Below are 22019 nucleotides of genomic sequence, written 5' to 3'. Positions count from 1 at the left end.
ACACACCTTAAGTCTTTCTGGCTTGTTAATAATTCATTTTAGCACTTACATACCTGAATATAATCTATACATACACTGCCTCACAGTCACTATTCCAGCCTTCATGCGGTTTGTTGAACAATATTCGCCACTTCATTTATTTGTATCATGCATGTATCAACTCCCGTCACACCTCCTTTCCCGGTACATTCGCAGGTTGTGCGCTGTGCACAGACACAGTTTTGTTTAATACAGTCAGTTTTCTGAGAGCCTCTTTCTCAGTCCTTTGATCCTTCTCCCACAGCCAGAGCTAAGAAATAGATGACTTGTTATCTCATTCACTGATTAAAAGGAGATTCATAGGAATATTGGTCACAATGTTCAGAAACCCATCAAGGCCACATGTTATGATCTTTCAAATTGTCAATAAGTCATCAGTAATTTTTATCCATAAACCTGTGAGATCCACTTCGCTTCACTTTAACTTTCAAGGATTCAAATTGTAGCCTTAGCCCAAAACTGCACAAACAATATTGCAATAAATGGTGCCAATGTTGTACCCATAGCTCATCCTCGTTTCTGTGGCATGAGACATAATATATACAAATATTGCTGTTTTGGCAGAATCTAACTATATCTAACAGGATATCTGTATCTGAGCATCACTAGGTGACCTCGAGGAAAGGACGCATGTTGCACCTTTCAGTTATCCATGTTTGATTCTAGATTGGAGATTTCTGACATCCACTGAAACATAACTGAAGTGCTCCCTAGTGTGTGAGAGCCCTTCTCTTTAAGACTTATGTTGTGTCCCTCATATGTGACACGAGCGAGAAAACAACATGTTCAATGGACTTGTGGGTTTATTTTGAGAATCTTCAGTTAGGCTCACATTTGATGAACAAATCTGGGATTATTCAAAGATACATAGATTGTAAGTAAAGGAAATAAATCAAAGGTGTTATAGGAAACTACACTCTTTGAAACTTCTTTTCAATCGAAGGCAGATTTCACACATAGAAGCTATTATTCACATGAAAATAGTTGTGTTTTTTATGTTACTTTAGTGCATATGATTTAATCTCCTCACAGCAATCTCTTGTGCTAACACGTCCTCCACGAGACCCTTGTCTCCTGTGCTCACCCAGGTGGAATGGCTGGTTCGATGTCTGGAAGGAGAATCATTTATTTAAGTCATGTCCCTCTCACGCCCACAGCTCTTGGGGTAGGGCACAGGCTGAAAATGACTGAGTAGGTGTGACTGACTAGTGTATACAAGTGAGACAGTCTGCACGGATCAGAGAGATGTCACCGAAGCAGCCGCAGAGGAGCCATCCTTAGAGCACAGCTTTGTAACATCCAGACTCCAAAACTGATTAGAGGAGTCCAGTCATCTGATTAACATCATAGGTGTAAGCGAGGGATAGAAAACTTTCAAGAAGTTTGAACTATTGTTCCATGGTCACTCTTTTTCTGGGGGAGGCTCAAAAGATGTGCCTCTGTGCATGGCAGAGGGGTGCCCTGTGACCTGCCCTGGTACCCGTCCTCTTAGCCTCTGGGACCCTGGCGGGCTCACCTGTCGTAAGCGCAGTGGGTGTTCTCGCTGACTGTGGTGTCTTCATCATCTGAAATCAGCCAGTGGAGCTGTGGAGCGTGTCGCAGACGGATGCCAGGCCAGTGCTTGCTGGTGACGTACTTACAGTCAGCGTTGTAGTCCCCTAGTATCAGGATATTCTGAGGGAAGGGAGGGAGCAAAAAGCAGATTAGATGAAGCCCCTTTGGGGAGTGCGTTGCTCAGAAAGTCCTTGAAGAGCAGGGTTCAGTGTGTGAATGTCAGCATCCTTGGACTACCTAGAAGGTTTCCTACACTGCATAACACAAAATAGAGCTTGTGTTTAATCCCAAGAACTGCCGCTAGGTGTCACCAAAGTACTGTCCCTACAGCTGTCCAGAGTGAGTTGAATACACTGAGCACATACAATTCTGTGTCTGCACAGATTCTCAGTTAGTCTCTGTGCTAGTGGTAGAATCACAGATACAAGCGGAATAGAGTCTCTCCAGGCCTGTGATCAGTCACTGCACGTGCCTGGGATACAGCAGTGATGCTGCCATGCCCTGGGGCAATGCCTCCTGTCCTCCCAGCAGCATAACCTATCCAGTGCCTGCTGCACCGTGTTAGGTCTGCAATGACTCCTAGCTACTCACCTGAGTGAGTGACACGAGAACACTCACCTGAGTGAGTGACACGAGAACACTCACCTGAGTGAGGAGGCACTGATGCACTGTGTAAGGAGGACTACAGAGACTCCTCCCTGCTCACCTGAGTGACGCGTGAACACTCACCTGAGTGAGGAGGCACTGATGCACCGTGCAAGGACTACAGTGACTCCTACCTACTCACCTGAAGGAGTGACGCGTGAACACTCACCTGAGTGAGGAGGCACTGCTGCACCGTGTTAGGAGGACTAGAGTGACTCCTACCTGTTCACCTGAGTGAGTGACTCGTGAACACCCACCTGAGTGAGGTGGCACTGATGCACCGTGTAAGGACTAGAGTGACTCCTAGGTACTCACTGGAGTGAGTGACGCGTGAACACTCACCTGAGTGAGGAGGCACTGCTTCACCGTGTAAGTAGGACTAGAGGGACTCCTACCTGTTCACCTGAGTGAGTGACGTGTGAACACTCACCTGAGTGAGCAGACGCTACTGCACCGTGTGAGGACTAGAGTGACTCCTAGGTACTCACCTGAGTGCGTGACGCGTGAACACACACCTAAGTGAGGAGGCACTGATGCACCGTGTAAGGACCACAGTGACTCCTACCTGCTCACCTGAGTGAGTGACGCGTGAACACTCACCTGAGTGAGCAGGTGCTGCTGCATCATGTAAGTAGGACTAGTGTGACTCCTACCTGCTCACCTGAGTGAGTGACGCGTGAACACTCACCTGAGTGAGGAGGCACTGATGCACTGTGTAAGGACTACAGTGACTCCTACCTGCTCACCTGAGTGACTGATGTGTGAACACTCACCTGAGTGAGGAGGCACTGATGCACTGTGTAAGGACTACAGTGACTCCTACCTGCTCACCTGAGTGACTGACGTGTGAACACTGACCTGAGTGAGGAGGTACTGATGCACTGTGTAAGGACTAGAGTGACTCCTACCTGTTCACCTGAGTGAGTGACTCGTGAACACCCACCTGAGTGAGGAGGCACTGCTGCACCGTGTAAGTAGGACTAGAGTGACTCCTACCTGTTCACCTGAGTGAGTGACGTGTGAACACTCACCTGAGTGAGCAGACGCTACTGCACCGTGTGAGGACTAGAGTGACTCCTAGGTACTCACCTGAGTGAGTGACGCGTGAACACACACCTAAGTGAGGAGGCACTGATGCACGTGTAAGGACCACAGTGACTCCTACCTGCTCACCTGAGTGAGTAACGCGTGAACACTCACCTGAGTGAGCAGGTGCTGCTGCATCATGTAAGTAGGACTAGTGTGACTCCTACCTGCTCACCTGAGTGAGTGACGTGTGAACACTCACCTGAGTGAGGAGGCACTGATGCACTGTGTAAGGACTACAGTGACTCCTACCTGCTCACCTGAAGGAGTGACGCGTGAACACTCACCTGAGTGAGGAGGCACTGCTGCACCGTGTAAGGAGGACTAGAGTGACTCCTACCTGTTCACCTGAGTGAGTGACTCGTGAACACCCACCTGAGTGAGGTGGCACTGATGCACCGTGTAAGGACTAGAGTGACTCCTAGGTACTCACTGGAGTGAGTGACGCGTGAACACTCACCTGAGTGAGGAGGCACTGCTGCACCGTGTAAGTAGGACTAGAGTGACTCCTACCTGTTCACCTGAGTGAGTGACGTGTGAACACTCACCTGAGTGAGCAGACGCTACTGCACCGTGTGAGGACTAGAGTGACTCCTAGGTACTCACCTGAGTGAGTGACGCGTGAACACACACCTAAGTGAGGAGGCACTGATGCACCGTGTAAGGACCACAGTGACTCCTACCTGCTCACCTGAGTGAGTGACGCGTGAACACTCACCTGAGTGAGCAGGTGCTGCTGCATCATGTAAGTAGGACTAGTGTGACTCCTACCTGCTCACCTGAGTGAGTGACGCGTGAACACTCACCTGAGTGAGGAGGCACTGATGCACTGTGTAAGGACTACAGTGACTCCTACCTGCTCACCTGAGTGACTGATGTGTGAACACTCACCTGAGTGAGGAGGCACTGATGCACTGTGTAAGGACTACAGTGACTCCTACCTGCTCACCTGAGTGACTGACGTGTGAACACTGACCTGAGTGAGGAGGTACTGATGCACTGTGTAAGGACTAGAGTGACTCCTAGGTACTCACCTGAGTGAGTGACGCGTGAACACTCACCTGAGTGGGCAGGCGCTGCTGCATCATGTAAGTAGGACTAGAGTGACTCCTAGGTACTCACCTGAGTGAGCAGGCGCTGCTGTACGTCCTCCCACACATCGAAGAGTGCATCCACCTCACTCACAGCATAGTCTGGACTTGTGTGAATGGACACCAGAACCAGGTCCTTAACCACTGAAAACAAGCAGAGGCAAATAACTCTGGAGGTGAGCTGCACGCAGAGCAACATACACAACAGGATCACAGCTGCACACATGCACAAAGAGCAACATACTAACAGGATCACAGCTGCACACATGCTGCACACAGAGCAACATACTAACAGGATCACAGCTGCACTCACGCTGCACACAGAGCAACATACTAACAGGATCACAGCTGCACTCACGCTGCACAGAGAGCAACATACTAACAGGATCACAGCTGCACTCACGCTGCACACAGAGCAACATACTAACAGGATCACAGCTGCACTCACGCTGCACAGAGAGCAACATACTAACAGGATCACAGCTGCACTCACGCTCCACAGAGAGCAACATACTAACAGGATCACAGCTGCACACACGCTGCACAGAGAGCAACATACTAACAGTATCACAGCTGCACACATGCTGCACAGAGAGCAACATACTAACAGGATCACAGCTGCACACACGCTGCACACAGAGCAACATACTAACAGGATCACAGATGCACTCACACTGCACACAGAACAACATACTAACAGGATCACAGCTGTACACATGCTGCACAGAGAGCAACATACTAACAGTATCACAGCTGCACACACGCTGCACAGAGAGCAACATACTAACAGTATCACAGCTGCACACATGCTGCACACAGAGCAACATACTAACAGGATCAAAGCTGCACTCACGCTGCACAGAGAGCAACATACTAACAGGATCACAGCTGCAAAGAGAGCAACATACTAACAGGATCACAGCTGCACTCACGCTGCACACAGAGCAACATACTAACAGGATCACAGCTGCACACACGCTGCACAGAGAGCAACATACTAACAATATCACAGCTGCACACATGCTGCACACAGAGCAACATACTAACAGGATCACAGCTGCACTCACGCTGCACAGAGAGCAACATACTAACAGGATCACAGCTGCACTCACGCTGCACCAAGAGCAACATACTAACAGGATCACAGCTGCACTCACGCTGCACACAGAGCAACATACTAACAGGATCACAGCTGCACACACGCTGCACACAGAGCAACATACTAACAGGCACACACGCTGCACAGAGAGCAACATACTAACAGTATCACAGCTGCACACATGCTGCACACAGAGCAACATACTAACAGGATCACAGCTGCACACATGCTGCACACAGAGCAACATACTAACAGGATCACAGATGCACTCACACTGCACACAGAGCAACATACTAACAGTATCACAGCTGCACACACGCTGCACAGAGAGCAACATACTAACAGTATCACAGCTGCACACATGCTGCACACAGAGCAACATACTAACAGGATCACAGCTGCACTCATGCTGCACACAGAGCAACATACTAACAGGATCACAGCTGCACACACGCTGCACAGAGAGCAACATACTAACAGTATCACAGCTGCACACACGCTGCACACAGAGCAACATACTAACAGTATCACAGCTGCACACACGCTGCACACAGAGCAACATACTAACAGTATCACAGCTGCACACACGCTGCACACAGAGCAACATACTAACAGGATCACAGATGCACTCACGCTGCACACAGAGCAACATACTAACAGGATCAAAGCTGTACACACGCTGCACACATAGCAACATACTAACAGTATCACAGCTGCACACACGCTGCACAGAGAGCAACATACTAACAGTATCACAGCTGCACACACGCTGCACACAGAGCAACATACTAACAGGATCACAGCTGCACTCACGCTGCACAGAGAGCAACATACTAACAGGATCACAGCTGCACACAGAGCAACATACTAACAGGATCACAGCTGCACTCACGCTGCACACAGAGCAACATACTAACAGGATCACAGCTGCACACATGCTGCACACAGAGCAACATACTAACAGGATCACAGCTGCACACATGCTGCACACAGAGCAACATACTAACAGGATCACAGATGCACTCACGCTGCACACAGAGCAACATACTAAAAGGATCACAGCTGTACACATGCTGCACACAGAGCAACATACTAACAGTATCACAGCTGCACACACGCTGCACAGAGAGCAACATACTAACAGTATCACAGCTGCACACATGCTGCACACAGAGCAACATACTAACAGGATCACAGCTGCACTCATGCTGCACAGAGAGCAACATACTAACAGGATCACAGCTGTACACATGCTGCACACAGAGCAACATACTAACAGTATCACAGCTGCATACACGCTGCACAGAGAGCAACATACTAACAGTATCACAGCTGCACACATGCTGCACAGAGAGCAACATACTAACAGGATCACAGCTGCACTCACGCTGCACAGAGAGCAACATACTAACAGGATCACAGCTGCACACAGAGCAACATACTAACAGGATCACAGCTGCACTCACGCTGCACACAGAGCAACATACTAACAGGATCACAGCTGCACACATGCTGCACACAGAGCAACATACTAACAGGATCACAGATGCACTCACACTGCACACAGAGCAACACACTAACAGGATCACAGCTGTACACATGCTGCACACAGAGCAACATACTAACAGTATCACAGCTGCACACACGCTGCACAGAGAGCAACATACTAACAGTATCACAGCTGCACACATGCTGCACACAGAGCAACATACTAACAGGATCACAGCTGCACACAGAGCAACATACTAACAGGATCACAGCTGCACTCACGCTGCACAGAGAGCAACATACTAACAGGATCACAGCTGCACTCACGCTGCACAGAGAGCAACATACTAACAGGATCACAGCTGCACACATGCTGCACACAGAGCAACATACTAACAGTATCACAGCTGCACACATGCTGCACACAGAGCAACATACTAACAGGATCACAGCTGCACACACGCTGCACAGAGAGCAACATACTAACAGGATCACAGCTGCACACATGCTGCACACAGAGCAACATACTAACAGGATCACAGCTGCACTCACTCTGCACAGAGAGCAACATAGTAACAGGATCACAGCTGCACTCACGCTGCACACAGAGCAACATACTAACAGTATCACAGCTGCACACACGCTGCACACAGAGCAACATACTAACAGGATCACAGCTGCACACACGCTGCACAGAGAGCAACATACTAACAGTATCACAGCTGTACACATGCTGCACACAGAGCAACATACTAACAGGATCACAGCTGCAGTCACGCTGCACAGAGAGCAACATACTAACAGTATCACAGCTGCACACATGCTGCACACAGAGCAACATACTAACAGGATCATAGCTGCGCACAAGCAAACAGAGCAACATACTAACAGGATCACAGCTGCACACATGCACACAGAGCAACCTAATAACAGGATCACAGCTGCACACAGAGCAACATACTAACAGGATCACAGCTGCACTCACGCTGCACACAGAGCAACATACTAACAGGATCACAGCTGCACTCACGCTGCACAGAGAGCAACATACTAACAGGATCACAGCTGCACACATGCTGCACACAGAGCAACATACTAACTGTATCACAGCTGCACACATGCTGCACACAGAGCAACATACTAACAGGATCACAGCTGCACACACGCTGCACAGAGAGCAACATACTAACAGTATCACAGCTGCACACATGCTGCACACAGAGCAACATACTAACAGGATCACAGCTGCACTCACGCTGCACAGAGAGCAACATAGTAACAGGATCACAGCTGCACTCACGCTGCACACAGAGCAACATACTAACAGTATCACAGCTGCACACACGCTGCACACAGAGCAACATACTAACAGGATCACAGCTGCACACACGCTGCACAGAGAGCAACATACTAACAGTATCACAGCTGTACACATGCTGCACACAGAGCAACATACTAACAGGATCACAGCTGCAGTCACGCTGCACAGAGAGGAACATACTAACAGTATCACAGCTGCACACATGCTGCACACAGAGCAACATACTAACAGGATCACAGCTGCGCACAAGCAAACAGAGCAACATACTAACAGGATCACAGCTGCACACATGCACACAGAGCAACCTAATAACAGGATCACAGCTGCACACAGAGCAACATACAAACAGGATCACAGCTGCACACAGGAGCAAAATACAAACAGGATCACACCTGCACACATGCACACAGCAGCAACATACTAACAGGATCACAGCTGCACACACGCTGCACACAGAACAACAAACTAACAGGATCACAGCTGCACACATGCACACAGAGCAACATACTAACAGGATCACAGCTGCACATGCTGCACACGGAGCAACATACTAACAGGATCACAGCTGCACACACACTGCACACAGAGCAACATACTAACAGGATCACAGATGCACACATGCTGCACACAGAGCAACATACTAACAGAATCACAACTGCACACATGCACACAGCAACAACATACTAACAGGATCACAGCTGCACACATGCACACGGGGCAACATACAAACAGGATCACAGCTGCACACATGCTGCACACAGGACAACATACAAACAGGATTACGGCTGCACACATGCTTCACACAGGAGCAACATACAAAAAGGATCACAGCTGCACACAGGAGCAAAATATAAACAGGGTCACGGCTGCATACACGCTGCACACAGAGCAATATACAAACAGGATCACAGCTGCACAAATGCTGCACACAGGGGAAACATACAAACAGGATCACAGCTGCACACGCTGCCCACAGGGCAACATACAAAAAGGATCACAGCTGCTCACATGCACACAGGAGCAACATGCAAACAGGATCACAGCTGCATACATGCTGCACACAGAGGCAACATAGAAACAGGATCACAGCTGCATACATGCTGCACACAGAGGCAACATAGAAACAGGATCACAGCTGCACACATGCCGCACACAGGGCAACATACAAACAGGATCACGGCTGCACACATGCTGCACACAGGGGTAACATACAAACAGGATCACGGCTGCACACATGCTGCACACAGGGGCAAAATACAAACAGGATCACAGCTGCACATACGTTGCATACAGAGCAACATACAAACAGGATCACAGCTGCACACATGCTGCACACAGGAGCAAAATACAAACAGGATCACAGCTGCACACATGCTGCACAAAGGGGAAACATACAAACAGGATCACAACTGCACACATGCTGCACACAGGGTAAACATACAAACAGGATCACAGTTGTAAACATGCTGCACACAGGGGCAACATACAGAAAGGATTACAGCTGCACACAAGCTGCACACAGGAGCAAAATACAAACAGGATCACGGCTGCACACATGCTGCACACAGTGCAATATACAAACAGGATCACAGCTGCACACATGCTGCACACAGGCTGCACACAGTAGTAACATACAAACAGGATCTCAGCTGCACACATGCTGCACACACGGGAAACATCCAAAGAGGATCACAGCTGCACACATGCTGCACACAGGGGAAACATACAAACAGGATCACAGCTGCACACACGCTGCACACAGGGTCAACATACAAAAAGGATCACAGCTGCTCACATGCACACAGGAGCAACATTCAAACAGGATCACAGCTGCACACAGGGCCAAGATACAAACAGGATCCCAGCTGCACACACGCTGCCCGAAGGGGCAACATACAAAAAGGATCACAGCTGCACACATGCTGCACACAGGAGCAACATACAAACAGGATCACAGCTGCACACATGCTGCACACAGGAGTAAAATACAAACAGGATCACACCTGCACACACGCTGCACACAGGGGCAACATACAAACAGGATCACAGCTGCACACATGCTGCACACAGGGCAACATACAAACAGGATCACAGCGGCACACAGGCTGCACACAGGGTCAACATACAAACAGGATCACAGCTGCACACACGCTGCCCACAGGGCAACAGACAAACAGGATCACAGCTGCACACATGCTGCACAAAGGGGCAACATACAAACAGGATCACAGCTGCACACAGGAGCAACATACAAACAGGATTACAGCTGCACACCTGCTGAACACAGGGGTATGGCTGCACACAAGCTGCACACAGGGGCAAAATACAAACACGATCACAGCTGCACATATGTTGCACACAGAGCAATATACAAACAGGATCACAGCTGCATACATGCTGCACACAGGAACAAAATACAAACAGGATCACAGCTGCACACATGCTGCACAAAGGGGAAACATACAAACAGGATCACAACTGCACACATGTTGCACACAGGGGAAACATACAAACAGGATCACAGCTGCAAACATACATGCTGCACACAGGAGTAAAACACAAACAGGATCACAGCTGCACACATGCTGCACACAGGGGTAACATACAGAAAGGATTACAGCTGCACACATGCTGCACACAGTGCAATATATAAACAGGATCACAGCTGCACACATGTTGCACAAAGGGGAAACATGCAAACAGGATTACGGCTGCACACATGCTGCACACAGGGGAAACATACAAACAGGATCACAGCTGCACACAGGAGCAAGATACAAACAGGATTACATCTGCACACCTGCTGCACACAGAGCAACATACAAACAGGATCATGGCTGCACACAAGCTGCACACAGGGGCAAAATACAAACACGATCACAGCTGCACATACGTTGCACACAGAGCAACATACAAACAGGATCACAGCTGCACACATGCTACACACAGAGCAACATACAAACAGGATCACAGCTGCACACATGCTACACACAGAGCAACATACAAACAGGATCACAGCTGCACACATGCTGCACACAGGAGCAAAATACAAACAGGATCACAGCTGCAAACATTCTGCACAAAGGGGAAACATACAAACAGGATCACAGCTGCAAACATGCTGTACACAGGAGTAAAACACAAACAGGATCACAGCTGCACACATGCTGCACAAAGGGGAAACATACAAACGGGATTACGGCTGCACACATGCTGCACACAGGGGAAACATACAAACAGGATCACAGCTGCACACGTGCTGCACACGGGGGCAAAATCGCACAAGAACACAATAACTGCACATTGAGTGACACACAGGGGCATAGTACACAACAGCACATAAAAACTGCCCATGCGAGCTGCACATAGGAGCAAAGTACACATCAGTACTTAACAACTGCACAAATGAGCTGCACACAGAACGAAAAACACACCAGTACCTAGCAACTACACATATGTGCTGCCCACAGGATCGAGATTCACACTGATACCTAACAGTTACACATATGTGCTGCACACAGGATCGAGATACACACTGATACCTAACAGCTACACATATGTGCTGCACACAGGAGCAAGATACACACCGGTACTTAACAAGAGCACGCCTGAGCTGCACACAAGGTCAAAATACACAGAAGCACATAAGAACTGCACAGATGATATATACAGCAGCAAAGTGCAGTGGCTTGTACCCTTCTAGAGTGTCAGTACCACCTGCCTGTGGCTTGTACCCTTCTAGCGTGGCAGTACCACCTGCATGTGGCTTGTACCCTTCTAGCGTGTCAGTGATATGGATTCATTGCTTACAAGACTTTGTGCTGTTTGTAAACTGTGGTCCAGCAGTCAATGCCTAGGTCCACAAGAAGTTGTGTGAAGCTGGTACCAGACCCCTGGGTCAGGCCTCTTCTGCCGGGCAACTCTGAGGCCCTGGTACCCAGTGTAGCTTCTGTCATTGAAACCACAGAAACCAGATAACCCTGTGAGCTCACTGAAACACGATTGTAAGAAATTGGGGTCCTGGTTGGCGGAGAGGGATGCAACCCTTCTCAAGCAACATCCACAATTCTTCTCAGGGTGAAGTCACAAACAAGTCCTAAATGAGCCAGCATTCAACCCTTAGGTGGCCCGGCACAGAGCAGTCAGACTTAACTCTAATGCAGTGTGTAAAGTATTTTGTGCAACACTTCAAACAGTAGCACAGTGAAAACACACCACAAAAGTAACCCACACTAGTTTTGAAAAATTATAATTAGAATATTTTTTAATAAATAAAACAAGACCACAATGACAAAAATCTGGCCAGTAAGACCAGAGATATGCAAGTTTAAAGATTTCAGTGTAAATAGCGCTGAAAAGCCCAAAGCGCTACCCAGACTATCTAGTTATGCAAGACTGGGAGAAAGTCACTTGTTCAGGCCGACCGTGACAGAGTTTGATAGGGAGACCAGGTTAATCCAGCTGAAAAGTTACTTTGTCCTTCCAGCGCTGAGTCTCAATGGCAGGGTAGAGGGCCACGAGGCACAGGGAGCCCTTGTGGATGGTCGCCAATGTAGTGTGAAGACGAGGCCTAGCATCACAAATGCACGTTACTGTAGGATGAAGATCCTGATGTCATTGCAATCAGTTGGCCCAGTACTCCGAGATGACGCTTCCTGGGAGCAGTCGATGCCATATAGCGTGAGGGTTGAGCTGATGGATATTTGCGTTTTCAGGCTGTGAGAGTGAGAAGGTTTAGGTGCCAACGAGCCTGTTTGTGGTTGCAAAGAGCCCAAAACTTCAGTTAAGCCTCTCTGAGACCACACGAAGGATCCACGACCACTTGGGGGTCAGGGGCGCACTCCAGCTGGATCTGCGTGCTGGTTATTGTGGTTAGGAGCCTGTTATTTCCCTGTGGTTCTGAACAGGAGGGCAGCAGACTCACCCTTGGAGTCACTCTGTGATGTAAAACTTAAAAGTACATGTCCTACCTTTTGTACAATCTGCACCCCGCCCTTGGGGCTGCTTAGAACCTACATAATGGGTGACTTATTTGTATAAAAAAAGGAAGGTTTGGGCCTGGCAAAAAGTTTATTTTGCTAGATCAACAAAGTAGTTTACAAACTGCACACGCAGGTTGCAATGACAGGCCTGAGACATTTCTAAAGGGCTACTTAAGTAGGTGGCACAATTTATGCTGCCTGCTGACTAGCAGCATTTAATTTACAGGCCCTGGGTACATGTTGTACCACTTTACTAGGGACTTATAAGTAAATTAAATGTGCCAATCAGGTGTAGGCCGATTGTGCAATGTTTTAAGGAACGAGCACAAGCACCTTAGCACTGGTGAGCAGTGGTAAAGTGCACCAAGGGCCTGATTTCGATCTCGGCGGAGGAGTACTCCCTCACAAACGTGACAGATATCCTGCCCGCCATTTTACAATCTCCATAGGATATAACAGGACTGTAATACTTCGGACAAGATATCTGTCTCATTTGCGACAGAGTATTCCCCTGCGCCCGGATATAAATCAGACCCAAAGTCCTCAGGCCAACAAATATTAATTCAGCAAAAAGTGACGGAGGAAGGCAACAAGTTTGAGGGTGACCGTGGAGAGAGGGCCAGGTCCAACAGCCGCGTGTCTGCTTTCCATGCCTTGACATTCAATGGTAACGAGGGCAAACCATCAAGGGTTACTCTTGGAGGGCAGTGTGGGGTACAATGTCATGCACAGAGCAAAAGATCATTCACAACAATTGGACTGACCAGTCAGAGGTATATCAGAAAGAGGAGATAAGATGATTATTGATGCTAAATGCTTTTTTTAAATAGCAAACAGCGTAAAACATTTTGCATAATTACTTTACACTCGTTGGAAAACTCAATAAAAATGTGATTGGTCATGGAAAGTGCCCTAGACATGGAGGCTGCTCCGTGTCAGCATGTCAGAGAGTGAGCCTAGTGTTTATCCCCTGAGATGGTGGTTACAGGGGCAGCATGCACAGGGGCCAGGGGTACTGTGGTGTGTCCAAGGGAGCTGAGACCCCCAGGCAAACTCAGGTTCACCCAGAGGACTAAAGTCACTTGTAAGGAGATGAAGAGACCTCTGTCCCTGAGTGCAGCCTTGATGGATACTGCCGGGTAGGATAAGTGAAGGTAAAATATGTGATTGTCCTATCAGGGGCGAAGGAAAGTGGAGTATTTTGCAAAGAGTCTGGTTAGATTTCACTATGCAACACTCTCACAATGCCCTAAGCCTGGTCCTTTAGACACACAATAATAAATCCTTAGCTCAGTCCTGGTCGTGTGGCACGGAGCAGTCAGCCTTTACTAGGGGAGCATGCGCTAAGCATTTCAGAGTACACACATGGACCTGAAGCAATTGATACCACGAGAAAGAAATCCAACACCAATTTATTAAAATACAGCAGATTTGTTTTCATAACTTCAGACACCAAAATGAAGTCAATCAGATACATGTAACCAGTGTTATGGATTTTCAAAGGAAAAATAAATCAAGCAGCGCACAGCTCTCAAACTTGAACGTTTCGGTCAATGGAGAAAACAGCTAGTGACAATCAGCTACTTGCACGTCGAGTGCAGTGAAACTACTGGGGGTTAAGGTGATGAGGGTCCCATGACCAGGATTCAGCAGTCACAACAACTCTACCTAGCTCGGGGGGCTCAGGTGCAGAGGTGTGTCTGGCTATCCCTGGTGCTGAACGCAGGACCTACTGGTGCTGATTTTACCACTTAGACGGTACTGGTGAGGAAAGGGATGCAAAAACTCAACACTGGAGCCACTGAGATGGATGGGTGAAGGTGCTGCGGGGTTCCCTTGGGTGCAGCGTCGATCAAAGGTGGTGATGGCTTCCATGACCACCAACAGTCCTTGGCAGTGGCAAACACAGCATATGGTTACTTCAACATCCTGGAGTCTGGAGGAAAACAGTTGCCACCTGAAACTTATAGGAGGTCAGGACTACGTTTCCCACAATGCATAGATCATTTATTTTTGGGCGATCCCTTGGTGGGCCAGATGGCAATTGATTCTTTGGTTCCTGGAGCATGCTTTTACCTTCAGTCTGCAGAGGACTAATAGCTCTAGTCTAAGGAAGTTCTGGAGGTGCCTTTGATACTCAGAGAAGTTTCTCTTGACTTTGGAATGTGTCTTTGGTCCAGGACGAGTCATAGTCATGCAGTTGCAGAGTGGTAGCCACAGGTGCAGGTTATCATGTGTAGCGAAGTGGCAGTATTATGTAGTATGACTGGGGAATCTCTCAAAGGAATACATACACGTTACCCAGAAGTGGACCTCAGGTTCACACCAGTAAACCCGGGGTCAGTCCTGGTAGAGTGGCAAAGACCATTCAGGCTACTTAGACAAACATTTGTAAAGCATCTCACAACACCAATATGGACAATAAGTAATTGACACGACTCCAAAGAAATCCAACACCAATCTAGCAAAATAAAGCAGATTTTGATCTTAATTTAGACACCAAAATGAACTTTTTATCTTACATACAACCTGAGTTGTGAATTTTTAAAGCATTGGAAAACAGAGTACTTTTAGTCGTCCAACGACTCTCATTGAAGTCAATTGGGAAAATCAGTGTGCAATCAGTCACTTGTAGGGTGAGCTCGGGGGACCCCACTTGGAGTTAAGGTCTTGCGGGTCCCTAGACCAAGTCTCAACAGTCAGTTTCTTGTTACCTTACCCAGGGAGTCTGGGAACAGTTGTGCTCTGTCTGTCCTTGGTGCTGAGGGGATCCTCGGTTGCTGTCAAAATTGCAGCACTTGGAAGAGGCACACTTGAGGGTGGACTCACACTCTACCGTTTGGAGGTAAAGGTCTTCGGGGCACCAGGACCTGGAATAAACAGTTGGAACCTTGCACCACGTCCAGTGCCTCCGAGTGCAGAGGTGGCCTTTTTGCTGTCAATCATGACACTGGCTGTGCCAAACATGCTTTGTTGCTGCTCTTGAAATCACCTCCTTCAGGATGTAGGATCTCAGGAGTGGGGTCATTGCCGATATTAGTCACTATGCTGGGAACTGCTCTGGAGTTGGTGATGTCTGAGAAGCTATTGGTTACTGGGCTGGTGATAGACAAGCCTTGGCGGTGGCAAAAGAAGTCCACCGTTACTTCATCAGCTGGAGGTTGTCTGGAAGGGGGTAGCAGTTCAAAACTTCGTGAGAGCCTCATCACTCCCGGGGTGCAGGTCACTGATCTTCTTTGGGCTCACTCGAGACGGGCCTGACAGTTTGCACTTCTTTGGACACAGCACAGTGATCCTTTTGCTGCAGATGACTGGTCCCACCAGTCAGTGGAGTCCGTCTTAGTTCCTCAATGTCCCCTGGGGTCCCTCTTGGTGAGACCAACGAGTTTTCACCACGGCCACACATCGATCACACAGTTCCAGTAGTACTCTCCTCAGGGTACTTAAGTGTCCTCTCTTTGCACAGCGGCGGAGTTCTCTGCCCTGCTGTCGGTGACGGTGTCTTCTTTGTGCCTCTTCTCGATCTCACGTCAGAACTGAGGTTCTGGTGCCAGGGGAGCCCTTGAAACCTTCTTTAGGGGGCATTAAGGGTGTGATGGACAGTGTCCAATGGGCTACTGGCCCCTGCGGTTCACCCACCCCAGAGGTGATGACTTCCTGTGAGAGTATGTCACTTTTCTACCCAGAACCCACTATTTCTAAGGTTTGTCAACATGGATGAACCTTCCCTCAGCTGTGCAGACCTCCAAGTCCACAGGCTAGCCTTTGGGATGTGTGAGCCTCCTGCACAGCTAATTTTCCCACCTGCCAGTCTGGGCAGGACGGGAAGGGCTTTGCCCTCGAGTAGGGGGCAAGAGATTACACATCAAGGGTGGTGAAAGCCTTTGAGGCTCACCGCCTTGATTATTGTAAACACTTGCCATCCCGGGAAGGAGGAGGTGTGACCTCCTTCCTGCCCAGGTCCTTCATCTCCATCCTGGGGGAAGTGTTAACACGACCAGCAAGGGGCAGACCCTTGTCTTGGTGGCAAGTGGCTCTAAGGATGCCACCAGGATAAATGCTATCTAATTCTGGGCACAGGAATTGTCCTCAGGGTTAAAAAGCACTGTGTTTGATACCACACATGGGTGAAATCTGCAGAGCCATCATGGAGTTGGACATCTGGGGACTTGCCAGGTGCCAGCCCATGTTATCCTATGATCGGCTGGTCACTTGTGGTAGCATTACGTTTTAAATGCTATCACAGGGTCATATATGCTTGTGCATATGTGTTCTCACTCATAACACAGTGCACCCTGCCTCGTGGGCTGTAGGAGGCCTGCCTTGGAGGTGACTGACCGGTGCTATGGGCAGTAAAGGGACTCTGCCTGCACTTGGTGTGGGCAGAGTCAAACTAAAGCAGACAAGCTGCTCATGCAGGGTGACATGGCAGCTCTGCGGGCTTTGCTTTTACCTGGGTCACACAGGGTGGCACAATCAGTGCAGCAGCCCTGGTGGCCCCTTTACTATCCCTGCCCTGGGTACCACTGGTAGCATTCACTGGGACCTTACAGGGGTGGCAAAGTCCTTGCCAATTGGGTTTACCAATGCATATTTCTTTTTAGGGGAAAGTGCACTGGCACTGAGGGCTGGTTAGTAGGTCCCAGTGCACTATCGGAGTCATAAACCAGCATCTAGCAGTTTAAATGGGGGCAAAACGTGGGGGCATCTGCAAAGAAGCTCAGTTTCCACCATCATGCCTTTGCTTTGTGCAGGTCCTGAAGTCGCAGACTTGCATTTCTTCTTCGCCTTTGTTGCAAATCAAATCAGATTTGAAGTTCTGGTGTCAGGGGAGCACTTTAAATCTAAGATTTAGGGGCATCAGGGGTATGGGGCTAGTGGCCAATGGACTACTAATCCCAGCAGCTAATCCACCTCTGAGGTGACTACATCCGGTGGGGGGTGCCACCTTTGCAACCCAGAACCCTCTATTCTACCACTTTTGCATGAACTCGCACCACGGCCTTGTGGCATTGCTCCTGAAGCGCAGAACAGAACCAACGCATCACCCCACTGTGTGGTACAGTACTGAGGCAATACTGCGCAACCAGTATTTTGGTACTTTGGTTCAGGGGACCTAGCTGGGTCCTCGTAGCATGCCCGCTCTCCATTGTGATGGCCTGAACTTTTGGCTTTGTCTCGGTCCGGTGAGATCAGATATCCCCACTTGGCGCTCCTTTCTTCTAAGCGCTATTTTACAGTTTAATCTTTACAGATTCTTAACTCCAGTTCTATTTCTTGGATTTTTGTTGTTTTGGTCTTGTTGTATTTATTAAATTTATTAAATTAAGTTCTATTTTTCTAACCTGGTGCGGGATCCTTTTTGTGTGGTGTTTTCACTGTTTTACTCTTTGAAGTGTTGCACAAAGACTTTACACGTTGCCTTCAAGTTAAGCCTGAGTGCCCTGAGCCTAACTACCAGAGAGTGAGCACTTGTTAATCTGGGGTTAGCTTGTGCCTTACCGCAACAAGGATTGTGGTTGTTGCTTGACCACAGCTCACACCCCAGTCATCGAACAACTGCATTTATCACAGTTACACAGGCCCCTTTCAGAACGTGGGCTCCTTTCTGCAGTCATCTCAATGGTCCATCATCCAATGTACTTACACCCCTCGCTCTTTCCTTGCCAGAGCGGTGAGCCATGGCAGGTCAGTCCTGGCTGGATCGCAAGGTACTTCCTTCCTCCTAGTTTAAACAAGCAGTTGGGCAACTCAAGGCATCAAGTGACCTGCGGAGTTCATTCCCTACTTGGGGAGGTGGGGGTTATCTCTGCTGTTTTCGTCTCTCGGTTTCCTGTTTCAGACCTTCCATTACAGATATGGACTGGTCTTTAGATGAAACATTGATAGGGCTGGGTCAGAGTCAGTCATGAGTGAGGCGACAGGCCCTTCTGAGAGGTTGGTATCTTAGAGGCTCAGGCGGTTCAGGAGTCACTCACAACAGACTGACTTCATCCCAGCCCAAACAGTTTTCAGACGCATCAGGAAACTGTAAGCAATATATGGTGGCCTCGTGCTGCCACGTGTCGTGTTCTTCTCAATGAGTGGTAGATAAATGGTGCCTCTTTGTCGTCCAGGGCGTGAACCAACCACGCCTTACCTGTGGTGAGAGAGGAGAAGCGTGCAATGAAAGGCTCGCGGATAAAGGTGTCCGTGCCGCAGTTCTCACAGCCGTCATCAAAGTGGTACCACTCCGTGGGCTTCAAGATGTCCTCCCTGTGCAAGAAAAAAGGTGGGAAAAAGGCTCAGGCTTGCACATGCACAGCAGGTAAAGTTTGGAAGAAATGGTGCTTAGATTTCAGGGAGGGTCCTATATTTAAGCTACTTTCTTCAGAAAATGGAAGCCATTCTAGATGAGCAAACTGCCTTTTAGATAATTTTAATAGTCTGAGTAACTTTAGATACTCTGAAAAAGTATAAAACATAAAAAAAACATTAGAGACAGAGACATTTTAAGGCCTGGATAAAGTAGGAAAGATCCGAAACAACACATTCGGAACTACGCCTGCATTGTTCACGCAAGCAGAACGACTCTTGCCCGAACAACGCAGGCCTTTTCCTCTGCCTTAACCACGCATGTGCTGAACAGAGTAAGAGAGAAGATCCATCGGGAGAGGACGCAGGCAGGTAAGTGGGGCTGGAGCAAGGTTGGGGTAGTTTTTAGGGGCGGGGGAGAAGGGGTTGGGGCGGTTAGGTTATTTTATTTTTTTAAGGGGCAGGGTGGGGGGGTTGGTACTATGGTTTTTAGGGCGGGGTGGGGGGTCCGGGTTATTTTGTTTTTAGGGGCAGGGGTGGGGGAACGGGGTAATTTTGTATTTAGAGGGTTGGGGTGGTCAGGTTCTTAGGGGCGGTGTAGGAGGCTGGACTGGCTTGTAGTGAGTACCAAGGGGTACTTGCACCTTGCACCAGGCCCAGTTATCCCTTATTAGTGTATAGGGTGTCTAGCAGCTTAGGCTGATAGATAATGGTAGCTTAGCAGAGCAGCTTAGGCTGAACTAGGAGACGTGTGAAGCTACTACAGTACCACCTAGTGTCATATGCACAATATCATAAGAAAACACAATACACAGTTATACTAAAAATAAAGGTACTTTATTTTTATGACAATATGCCAAAGTATCTTAGAGTGTACCCTCAGTGAGAGGATAGGAAATATACACAAGATATATATACAAAATAGCAAAAATATGCAGTATAGTCTTAGAAAACAGTGCAAACAATGTATAGTTACAATAGGATGCAATGGGGACACATAGGGATAGGGGCAACACAAACCATATACTCCAAAAGTGGAATGCGAACCACGAATGGACCCCAAACCTATGTGACCTTGTAGAGGGTCGCTGGGACTATTAGAAAATAGTGAGAGTTAGAAAAATAACCCTCCCCAAGACCCTGAAAAGTGAGTGCAAAGTGCACTGAAGTTCCCCAAAAGACAAAGAAGTCGTGATAGAGGAATAATGCAGGAAAGACACAAACCAACAATGCAACAACGGTGGATTTCCAATCTAGGGTACCTGTGGAACAAGGGGACCAAGTCCAAAAGTCACAAGCAAGTCGGAGATGGGCATATGCCCAGGAAATGCCAGCTGTGGGTGCAAAGAAGCTTCTACTGGACAGAAGAAGCTGAGGTTTCTGCAGGAACAAAAAGGGCTAGAGACTTCCCCTTTGGTGGACGGATCCCTCTCGCCGTGGAGAGTCGTGCAGAAGTGTTTTCCTGCCGAAAGAACGCCAACAAGCCTTGCTAGCTGCAAATCATGCGTTAGTGTTTTTGGATGCTGCTGTGGCCCAGGAGGGACCAGGAGGTCACAAATTTGACCAGGAGGTAGAGGGGACGTCGAGCAAGACAAAGAGCCCTCTCAGCAGCAGGTAGCACCCGCAGAAGCGCCAGAAACAGGCACTACGAGGATGCGTGAAACGGTGCTTACCCGAAGTTACACAAAGGAGTCCCACGTCGCCGGAGACCAACTTAGAAAGTCGTGCAATGCAGGTTAGAGTGCTGTGGACCCAGGCTTGGCTGTGCACAAAGGATTTCCGCCGGAAGTGCACAGGGGCCGCAGTAGCTGCAAAAGTCGCGGTTCCCAGCAATGCAGTCTAGCGAGGTGAGGCAAGGACTTACCTCCACCAAACTTGGACTGAAGAGTCACTGGACTGTGGGGGTCACTTGGACAGAGTTGCTGGATTCGAGGGACCTCGCTCGTCGTGCTGAGAGGAGACCCAAGGGACCGGTAATGCAGCTTTTTGGTGCCTGCGGTTGCAGGGGGAAGATTACGTCGACCCACGGGAGATTTCTTCGGAGCTTCTAGTGCAGAGAGGAGGCAGACTACCCCCACAGCATGCACCACCAGGAAAACAGTCGAGAAGGCGGCAGGATCAGCATTACAGAGTTGCAGTAGTCGTCTTTGCTACTATGTTGCAGTTTTGCAGGCTTCCAGCGCGGTCAGCAGTCGATTCCTTGGCAGAAGGTGAAGAGAGAGATGCAGAGGAACTCGGCTGAGCTCTTGCATTCGTTATCTAAAGTTTCCCCAGAGACAGAGACCCTAAATAGCCAGAAAAGAGGGTTTGGCTACCTAGGAGAGAGGATAGGCTACTAACACCTGAAGGAGCCTATCAGAAGGAGTCTCTGACGTCACCTGGTGGCACTGGCCACTCAGAGCAGTCCAGTGTGCCAGCAG

The 22019-nt window shown here is 48.7% G+C and overlaps 1 protein-coding gene across 2 annotated transcripts in view; it reads right to left on the bottom strand.

The window, feature by feature from the left end:
- The window catches only part of LOC138260899 (deoxyribonuclease-1-like), a 75973-nt gene that overhangs the window by 26786 nt on the left and 27168 nt on the right, over positions 1 to 22019 (bottom strand). For both annotated transcript variants that reach the window (XR_011199029.1, XM_069209380.1), the window contains exons 5-7: positions 19445 to 19560; positions 4447 to 4559; positions 1556 to 1713 (exon numbers count right to left, since the gene is read on the bottom strand). Coding sequence is in view for 1 of the 2 variants with exons in the window: in XM_069209380.1 (XP_069065481.1) it covers positions 1556 to 1713; positions 4447 to 4559; positions 19445 to 19560 (387 nt within the window). In the remaining variant the exon portion in view is untranslated. The remainder of the gene's footprint in view (positions 1 to 1555; positions 1714 to 4446; positions 4560 to 19444; positions 19561 to 22019) is intronic.

Source organism: Pleurodeles waltl, chromosome 10, assembly GCF_031143425.1.
Source record: "Pleurodeles waltl isolate 20211129_DDA chromosome 10, aPleWal1.hap1.20221129, whole genome shotgun sequence".
Classification (NCBI taxonomy): domain Eukaryota; kingdom Metazoa; phylum Chordata; class Amphibia; order Caudata; family Salamandridae; genus Pleurodeles; species Pleurodeles waltl.
This window is presented reverse-complemented; position numbering and strand designations above follow the sequence as displayed.